This window comes from Bubalus bubalis, chromosome 1 (assembly GCF_019923935.1).
Source record: "Bubalus bubalis isolate 160015118507 breed Murrah chromosome 1, NDDB_SH_1, whole genome shotgun sequence".
NCBI lineage: Eukaryota > Metazoa > Chordata > Mammalia > Artiodactyla > Bovidae > Bubalus > Bubalus bubalis.
Window position 1 is genome coordinate 162,506,503 of NC_059157.1, and position 10,806 is coordinate 162,517,308.

At 42.5% G+C, this 10,806-nt stretch overlaps 1 protein-coding gene across 1 annotated transcript in view; it reads left to right on the forward strand.

Moving 5' to 3' along the window:
• ERICH6 (glutamate rich 6) overlaps positions 1–7,161 on the forward strand; it is a 49,225-nt gene extending 42,064 nt beyond the window's left edge. Inside the window, exon 14 of the mRNA XM_006048549.4 lies at positions 6,423–7,161. Coding sequence (XP_006048611.3) covers positions 6,423–6,686 — 264 coding nt within the window. The 3' untranslated portion in view covers positions 6,687–7,161. The remainder of the gene's footprint in view (positions 1–6,422) is intronic.
• Positions 7,162–10,806: the final 3,645 nt, after the last annotated feature.

Here is a 10,806-nt window from a genome sequence, read left to right on the forward strand (position 1 = left end):
CCTGACCCAAGGATTGAACCCAGGGTCAATCAGGTCATTGCAGGCAGACGCTTTACCATCTGAGCCATACAATTCAACACATGCTAGCAAAGTAATGCTCAAAATTCTCCAAGTCAGGCTTCAACAGTACGTGAACCGTGACTTCCAGATATTCAAGCTGGATTTTAGACAAGGCAGAGGAACCAGAGATCAAATTGCCAACATCCGTTGGATCACCGAAAAAGTAAGAGAGTTCCAGAAAAACATTTACTTCTGCTTTATTGACTGTGGCCAAAGCCTTTGACTGTGGATCACAACAAACTGTGGAAAATTCTTAATGAGATGGGAATACCAGACCACCTTACCTGCCTCCTGAGAAATCTGTATGCCGGTCAAGAAGCAACAGTTAGAACTGGACATGGAACAACAAACTGGTTCCGAATCAGGAAAGAAGTACTTCAAGGCTGTATATTGTCACCCTGCTTATTTAACTTATATGCAGAGTACATCATGTGAAATGCTGGGCTGGATGAAGTACAAGCTGGAATTAAGATTGCCAGGAGAAATATCAATAACCTCAGACACACAGATGACACCACCCTATGGCAGAAAGTGAAGAAGAACTAAAGAGCCTCTTGATGAAAGTGAAAGAGGAGAGTGAAAAACTTGCCTTAAAACTCAACATTCAGAAAACTAAGATGGCATCCGGTCCCATCACTTCATGACAAATAGATGGGAAAACAATGGAAACAGTGAAAGACTTTATTTTGGGGGGCTCCAAAATCACTGAAGATGGTGACTGCAGTCATGAAATTAAAAGACACTTGCTCCTTGGAAGAAAAGCTATGACCAACTTAGTGTGTTAAAAAGCAGAGACATTACTTTGCTGACAAAGGTCCATCTTGCTAAAGCTGTGGTTTTTCCAGTAGTCATGTATGGATGTGAGAACTGGACCATAAAGAAGGGTGAGCACTGAAGAACTGATGCTTTCAAACTGGGTTGCTGGAGAAGACTCTTGAGAGTCCCCTTGGAGTGCAATGAGATCAAACCAGTCAATCCTAAAGGAAGTCAACCCTTAATATTCATTGGAAGGACTGATGTTGAAGCTGAAACTCCAATACTTTGGCCACCTGATGGGAAGAACTGACTCATTTGAAAAGACTCTGATGCTGGGAAGGATTGAAGGCTGGAGGAGAAGGGGACAACAGAGGATGAGATGGTTGGATGGCATCACTCACTCGATGGACATGAGTTTGAGCAAGCTCCAGGAGTTGGTGAAGGACAGGGAAGCCTGGCGTGCTGCAGTCCATGGGGTCACAAAGTCAGACACGACCGAGTGACTATATATAGAACATACATAATATGTGACTTTGAATAAGTATCCTAAACTCTGAGAACCTTGTTTCATCAGTTATTCAAGGAAGAGATGGCCCCAGATTTCAAAGACACCTTCAGTTTCTAAAACATCTATACATTTAAGTAAGTGGAAATATGACTTCAGGATTCCCCATAGGCAGGGATATTTCATAAACACCAAACAAAAGGGAGACTTCAGATTCAGTCAACAGAGAGCGAGGGTCCACGCTGTGCTAAGCAATATTCAAGTGGCTTCCAGTCGATCTAGCTACTGCAGTCAGCTGGCAAGTCCAAACAAGTTTCTTCCTTGGTTAGAAATCTACAGTATAGCCTCTTTTTGGTTCAATACATTCATGGTAAATGCATCCTTACCAAAAATGTAAAAAATGCTCTCTCTTTCTCCTCACCTCTCTTCTTCGAAATGAGTTTTGAAAAAGAGTTGGTGCAAAAGAAAGAATCTGATGTTAAAAACGTTTTCTTTTCTCATCATCCTCATAATTACCCTTTCAGTTTTTTAAAATTGCAAAAGTGACACCTGAATACACTGTTATATTTGAAGATTCAAATAGTATAGACATAAAAGAGTTAAAAACGATATTCCTCCCTTCCATCCTTTCTTCTATTCTAATCTTCTTCTCAAAGGTAATCACATTGAAAATTTGGTGTGTATTTCTCTTTTCTATATGTTTAGAAATTATTCATATACATCTTTTTAAAATAAAAATTGCATCTGACTACACTGCTTGTCGGAGAAGGCAATGGCACCACACTCCAGTCCTCTTGCCTGGAAAATCCCATGGATGGAGGAGCCTGGTGGGCTGCAGTCCATGGGTCGCTAAGAGTCGGGCACGACTGAGCGATTTCACTTTCACTTTTCACTTTCATGCATTGGAGAAGGAAATGACAACCCGCTCCAGTGTTCTTGCCTGGAGAATCCCAGGGACAGAGGAGCCTAGTGGGCTGCCGTCTATGGGGTCACACAGAGTCGGACACAACTGAAGCGACTTACTAGCAACAGCAGCAGCACACTGATTGTACTGTTAGACCTGTTCTATTTGTTTTTGTTTTCCACAAGTTAAATGGAGTATCTTTCATGTCTACATATCCAAGTAAATTTGTCTCTTCGGTTGTTGCATAGTGTTACACGTTTACTGTGGTTCAGTTCAGTTCAGTCGCTCAGTCGTGTCCGACTCTTTGCAACCCCATGAATAGCAGCACGCAGGCCTCCCTGTCCATCACCAACTTTCGGAGTTCACTCAGGCTCACCTCCATCGAATCAGTGATGCCATCCAGCCATCTCATCCTCCGTCGTCCCCTTCTCCTCCTGCCCCCAATCCCTCCCAGCATCAGAGTCTTTTTCAATGAGTCAACTCTTCGCATGAGGTGGCCAAAGTACTGGAGTTTCAGCTTTAGCATCCTTCCTTCCAAGGAAATCCCAGGGCTGATCTCCTTCAGAATGGACTGGTTGGATCTCCTTGGAGTCCGAGGACTCTCAAGAGTCTTCTCCAACACCACAGTTCAAAAGCATCAATTCTTCGGTGCTCAGCTTTCTTCACAGTCCAACTCTCACATCCATACATGACCACTGGAAAAACCATAGCCCTGACTAGACGGACCTTTGTTGGCAAAGTAATGTCTCTGCTTTTCAATATGCTATCTAGGTTGGTCGTAACTTTCCTTCCAAGGAGTAAGCGTCTTTTAATTTCATGGCTGCAGTTACCATCTGCAGTGATTTTGGAGCCCCAAAAAATAAATTCTGACACTGTTTCCCCATCTATTTCCCATGAATGCTAAATCTAATGCCCTATAGTTTCTCATCCCCTCCCCCTGGAAGCATTTCCTCGCTTGCTTCCAGGAGTTACTGTGCCTTGATTTTACTTCCACCTCAGGGGCTACTCCTCATTTTTCTTTGCATATTTTCTTCACCTCCCCTCTTTTAAATACTGAAAGGCTCCAGGGCCTGTCATCGGGCTCACCTCTTCTCTCTCTGTACTAACTCCCTAGGTGATCTCATTAGGTTTCTGTCCTGAAATACCATCTGCTTGCTGATAACCCCTCCTTTGATCTCCAGGTGGATCTCCCAGGAACTTTAAACTTGCATATCTCTGATTCCAACCCTGCATCTCCATCTGGCATCTAAAGGGTATTAGGAACTTCACAGAGCAATATGACATGGGAAGGCATTTACCTTCGGTCTTCTCCATCTCAGGAAATGGCAACACCTTTCTTTCAGTTGCTCAGACCCAAAACTTTGGGGTTGGTCCTCTCCTCTCTGTTTTGCAACCCCAAGTCTTTCATCTGCAAGTCCTCTAAATGCCACCACCAACATGTCACCAGATTCCAACACTCCTTGCATCCTTCATTAATTTCACCCCGTCTGCCTCATGTATCTACTTAATCCATCTTGTTTAAATTATTACAATAGCCTCCGCCCGAGTATCCCAGCTTCCACTCTTCCCAAAGTCAATTCTATCATGATAGTAAGGGTGATACTTTGAAAGCACAATTGATATTTATAGGGCATTCCATCCAAAAGCAGCAGAATACACATTCTTCACAAGTGCACATGGAGCATTCTCCAGGATTGACCACATGCTGGGCCACAAAGCCAGCCTCGGTAAATTTAAGAAAATCGAAATCATATCAAACATCTTTTCCAATCACAAAGCCATAAGATTAGAAATAAACCACAAGAAAAAAACTGTAAAGAACCCAAACACATGGAAGCTAAACAATCTGCTACTAAACAACCATTGGATCACTGAAGAAATCAGAGGAAATCAAAAAACACCTAGCGACTAATGAAAATGGTCTAACTGTGACTTCTAACAGTACTCAGAGTAAAAGCCAAGATCCTATAAAACACCTACATTACTATACATGATCTGGACTTCCTTTTTTAATATTTCTCTGTGGTCCTCTTTTCTTACCCACTTTGCTCTAGCCACCATGGCCTTTTTGCTGTTGTGGACAATGCCATGCACATCGCTGCCACAGGGCTTTTGCACTTGCTGTTCCCTCAACCTAAAATGCCCCATACCCCACTTAGCACTTCCCTCAGGTTCTGCTCTCAGAGTCCTTTCCTGACCACCCTGTGTAAACTCCCAGCACCCCACCCCACCCCTACCGTGGGACTCATATAGTGCTCTTGTTTTCTTTCACTTCTATATAGTCTATGAGTTCTATTTTGATTTCTTCAACTCAGTAGCTACTTAACTTTCAAATAAGGTTTTTTAAATTTGCTACCTTTTCTCATTAACTTCTAAATGGGCAAGGAATATGGCTTGCATTTTTTCTTGCTATTTAAATGCAGGGATATTTTCTTTGTACTTGATGACATAATTTATGACTGTTCCATGTATATTTGACCCCCCAAATGGTTGAATGTTTATTGGCACAAATTGTATAATGTATGTTTAATTGTTCTCTTCATACTTCTCTCTATATCCTTTTCTTCTTATATTGTTGGTTTATTTCTGAGAGATGTATGAAAATATCCCAGTAGAACTGTGAATTTGTCCATTTTTTCTGTAATTTCTATCAGGTTTCACTTTGTCTTGAAGTTCTCTGGTTAGGAAATTCAAGGTGTTGTTTTCATGGTGAGTTACACCGTTCACCCCTGGGCCAGCTCACCTATTGGCCCTTCAGCTTTGCGTCCATTGTGTGACTCAGAGTATCACTGAGGGTTTTTGTTTCTATTTTGACAAAAAAATTTAACATCATCAATATGTTTCCGTCTTAAGCTCTTTGCCTGAAATGCCATCCTAATATTCACTTGCCTTTGAGCTCAGAATATGTGTGCTCTGGACCAGTGCATTCATTTGATCATTTATCTCTCAGTGGATATGGTCCCAGCTGCTTCTCAATTTTCAGGAATTCCTTAAGATTATTCCTGCTGATGAAAATCTTTCCTATTTCCTATTGATTTACTCTCTGAAAATGTTTCCCATTTTACGGGATTTGGGATTGAAGGAAAACTAAAAATGGTGATTCACCCTTCATTTCTCAGCTATCTCAACCTCCTTCCCCCATCCCTTTTTCCTTTCTCCCTCCCTTCCTTCCAACGTGGGGAGGGGTGAAAATGGAGAATACTGTGATCTCACATCTCTGGCAGGTGAATAAGTGGCCACTCTGCCTGCAGGAGGTAGCAGATGGGCTTCTTTAGCCCACCCCACTGAGGCTACATGCCCCTCCTGGCTGGTCCTAAAGCTCAGCCTTGGAAACATTCCAGGCCAGGCTGGGGACCCTTGACCTTCCTGCAGCTCGAGGAGACAGCATCAGCCTGGGTCATCCAAGGCTGAGAGGACATGGGCAGCACAGAAGGCAAGGAAGGGTCTTGGGGATGTTCATGTGCAGCAGCTCCTGGAGGTGGGGGTGCATTCGGGAGAAGAAAAGGAGTGTCAGTCATCCCGGGGCCTTCTGGAAGCTCAGGTGCTCCCCACCACCTTCCCAGCCTCCAAGCCAGCACTCACTCCACACTGGGTGTGTCCCAGGGACAGGATAACTATAGCATTTCTGTGCTGCCCTCAATAGATGCTGGTGAAATAGTATATGCTGTTATAATGACTTGAATGCGTAGTAAGCATTTGAAAGAAAATATGCAAATTCTGTTTGGTCTGGTCTGCTCTAGTCTCTCAAATCTCCAGAGATCATTCCTGTTCAGATCAGAATTAATACCACTGCCCCTAGTTATAGATAACAATGGCACCCCACTCCAGTACTCTTGCCTGGAGAATCCCATGGATGAAGGAGCCTGGTGGGCTGCAGTCCATGGGGTCACTAGGAGTAGGACATGACTGAGTGACTTCACTCTCAGTTTTCACTTTCATGCATTGGAGAAGGAAATGGCAACCCACTCCAGTGTTCTTGCCTGGAGAATTACAGGGACGGGGGAGCCTGGTGGGTTGCCTATGGGGTCACACAGAGTCGGACACGACTGAAGCGATGTAGCAGCAGCAGCAGCAGACTCACAGGAGACTCCAGCCCCTAACTAGCGTTGCCTCTTGCCTCCTCCCACCTCCTGCTTCTGCAGTCACTATTTCCACACGGAACCCTGAGCTTCCTTTCTCTTTCTCTTTGCTGAAAAGCTGCTAAATGCTAAGGAGATTCCAGCGCTCCGATACCTGAACGGGGATGACCTTCTTCTGCTGGCCAGTTTAATAAAGATCCGACGCCTGTTTCATAAACTGGAAGGATGTGTGAATTTCCCCTCCAGCCAGGTTTGGGAAAAATTAAAGCAACCTTCCTACCTTTCTTCACTTTCTCTAAAACTAATTGCCCTTTGTCACAATTCTGGTATGAAGCAAGACATAATAACAACAATAGCAGCTATGATAAATGAAAACATTTAACAAATGATGATGGTGCTTTCATTTGTTCTGCTGTGTTTTTCTGGGAGGCAGTGTGGGAGATCTCAAGAAAAGTGTATACAATGACTAGGAAATACCAAGAAATGGGCTTTATTACAAATTTGGAGCACATCCTGAGTCATCCCTGGTTTGCACTCTTGGTCAGAAAACTAAACCACTGACTTTGTGGACAACAGAGAATGAGTAAGTCAGCCAAAGGCCTTATTTTTCAGTCAGAGTTCCATCAGGAAAACAGAAAGCAGGGAGGGAGCAGGTGCTTTCACAACCTCCTGAAAAGCTGGGAAAGTGAAGGTCAAGGAACAGCTCTGCTATTTGGGAAAATGAGGGAATCTCAGGAAGCCGTCTATGGGGTCACACAGAGTCGGACACAACTGAAGTGACTTAGCAGCAGCAGCAGCAGCAGGAAGTCACAAAGCCAACAGCACCAAGGGAGAGAGTGGCAGGAGTTACTCACACTCCAATGCAGGAATGGCAAGCAACTGCCATCCTGCAAAGGCCACCCTCCTGCCAGAAGTGAGCAACGGCCGCTGCTCCTCTCCCACCTCCCACACCTCAGGCAGGTGCGTCTCCCTGGGGAACCATAGTGGGATCCCACTGGCAAAGGATTATGGGACCACGTGTCTTTTCCCTTCTGAGGGGAGGGAGGAGGGATTTGCTGGATCCGCAGGGATAGCACAGCACAGCACAGCAGCCTCTGCTCAGTGATAAAATTACTTAAGAGCAGAAAGCAGAGGTGAGAGTCTTTAGGTGGAGAGCCCTAAAGACTGGAATGCCCAGCCTGCCCTCTCCTGAACTTCCTGACTTCTCAGTTCTCTATTCTTGGGAGAGGGAGGAATCTCGTAGGAGGGGGCCATTCCTTATAGTGATAACAGATTTGGTGTTTAAGTGTGTGTAGCAAGAGGAGAAGGCAATGGCAACCCACTCCAGTACTCTTGCCTAGAAAATCCCACGGACGGAGGAGCCTGGTAGGCTGCAGTCCATGGGGTAGCTAGGAGTCAGACATGACTGAGCGACTTCACTTTCACTTTTCACTTTCATGCATTGGAGAAGGAAATGACAACCCACTCCAGTGTTCTTGCCTGGAGAATCCCAGGGACGGGGGAGCCTGGTGGGCTGCCATCTCTGGGGTCGCAGCGAGTTGGACACGACTGAAGCAACTTAGCAGAAGCAGCAAGAGGAAGTAAATCTAGCTGCTAGTTATTCATCAGTTAGTGTTAGGACTAAATCATAGTGCTTTCCTACTAAGAGGCTGCTGAAAAAGCATGGGGAAGGGCTGAAGGGCACAGGAATGGAAGGATGAGGTGTCCCAGGGAGGGCTGAGTGCTGGGCCGCAGGAAATGGGTAAGCTACTGGGAGACTGAGGGTTGGCCTTGGTATTAATCCATTCACCACCTTTTTTTTTTTTTTTTAAACAAACTTATGTTACCAAAGGGTGAAGGTGGGGTGGGGGAGGGATGAATTAGGAGTTTGGGATTGGCAGATACAAAGTATTATATATAAAACAGATGAACAAGAAGGTCTCACTGTATAGTATAGAGAACTATTCAATATCCTGTAATAAACCATAATGGAAAAGAATATGAAAAAGAAAACATATGTGTATAACCAAATCACTTTACTATACCCCATTAACTAACACAACATTGTAAATTAACTTCTATAAAAAAATTTTTTAAAGGCAGTTGTTATTTAAGGGTTTCAGTTGTTAAAAACAACAGTGATAAATTTTACTTTGGATATCTACATCCCAAAGTATATTGAGATATGCCATAGATTTTATTTATCAATGCCTGTTTTTTCACATGGCTGTTTAAAGTAAACTTGGTAGGTTTTTTTTAATAATCTACTCTGTTAATTCATGGGCTATTTTTTTCTCATTTTTCACAATAAAAACCTCTTCAAAAAAATTAAACTTTTCTAGGAAACCATAAACAAAATGACAACCTACTAACTGGGAGAAAATATTTGCTAACAGTGCAACTAACAAGAGCTTAATTTCCAAAATATACAAACAGCTCATACAACTCAATATCAAAAAACAAACAACCCAATTTAAAAAAAATGGGCAGAAAACCTAAATAGACATTTCACCAAAGAAGATATACAGATGGCCGACAAACACATGAAAAGATTCTCAACATCACAAATTATTAGAGAAATGCAAATTGAGACTACAATGAGGTGTCACCCCACTCCAGTCACAAATAATAAATGCTGGAGAGAGTGTGGAGAAAAGGGAACCATCTTATACTGTTGGTGGGAATGTAAATTGGTGCAGCCACTTCATGCTGGAGAACAGCATGGAGATTCTTTAAAAAAATAAACACAAAACTAAAAATAGAGGTACCATATGATCTAGCAGTCCCACTCCTGGGCATATATCCGGAAAAGATGAAAACTCTAATTCAAAGATCATACACCCCAATGTTCACAGCAGCAGTATTTGCAATAGCCAAGACAAGGAAGCAACCTAGAAGATACGGTACATATATACAATGGAATATTACTCAGCCACAAAAAGGAATGCAATAAATGCCATTTGCAGCAAGCAACGTGGATGGACCTAGAGATTATCATACTAAGTGAAGCAAATCAGAGAAAGACACATATCATACAATATCACTTATATGTGGAATCTAAAAAAATAGTACAAATCAACTTATTTTCAAACCAGAAACAAACTCACAGACATAAACAAATTTATGATTACCAAAGGAGAAGGGGAAGTAGGGGAAAATAAGGAGTATAGGATTAACAGATATACATTGCCATATGTAAAATAGCTAAACAAGGATTTATTGACTTCCTTGGTGGCTCAGATGGTAAAGCATCTGCCTACAATGTGGGAGACCCAGGTTCAATCCTTGGGTTGGGAAGATCCTCTGGAAAAGGAAATGGCAACCCACTCCAGTACTCTCGCCTGGAAAATCCCATGGACAGAGGATCGTGGTAGGCTATAGTCCATAGGGTTGCAAAGAGTCGGACACGACTGAGTGACTTCACTTTCACTTTCTTTCACTTTTACAAAGAACTATAGTCAATATCTTGTAATAACCTATAATGGAAAATAATTTTTAAAAAGAATATACATAAATGCATAGATTATATATAACCAAATCACTTTGTATCTGAAAATAATAAAATATTACAAATCAATTACAGTTTGACATAAGAAAAAAATTAAACTCTTCTAGCCATAAAGTTGTCATATAGTAATGCTGCATAAATTGAGGGAGAAGAAAACGCTCTATAAATCTGTAGGTCTGCCCATTTGTAAATTTCAAAGGAATTATTGATATACTTAAAGCTTACGGTAGTACTACAAATCCTTGTATTCTTTTATTCCTGATCTCAGGATTATCATTTTATTTTGCTTATGCATATTTTACATTTTATGTGTACAGTTTTGAACAGATAAAACTATCATCTTTGAGACGATACATATATGCACATCAGTGTAACACATGAGGAAAGAAATGAAAACTTTTGGACTTCCCTGGTGGTGCAGTGGATAAGAATCTGTCTGCCAGTGCAGGGGACACGAGTTCTATCCCACATGCCCAGAAGTAACTAAACCCATGTGCCACAACTACTGAGCCTGTGCTCTAGAGCCGGAGACCCACAACTACTGAAGCTCCAGCATGCTAGAACCTGTGCTCTGCAACAGGAGAAGCCACCACAGTGAGAAGCGGATGCACCATAATTCCTGCTCGCAGCAACTAGAGAAAGCCCACCTGCAACAGTGAAGACCCAGCCCAGCCAAAAAAAAAAAAAAAAAAAAATTATTAAAAAAAAAAAGAAATGAAAACTTTTGCTTCAGGTAAAGCTGGCAGCAGCATCAGCAAAGCCCTAGGGGATTGAAACATAAGAGACATGTCCAGTGTATTGGCATCCATGCAGCTCTAATGGTGAGTGAGCAGTATATTCCAGAGTGCAATTCCTTGTCATACCAGGGAATTTCGTAGAAGTCCAGTGGTTGGGAATCTGCACTTTCACTGTGGAGAGTGTGGATTCCATACATCAGAAAACTTAAGATTCCATAAGCCACAAGGGGCGGGCAAAAACCCAAAAGTCATATCAACTCACTGTAGAAATGATGCAA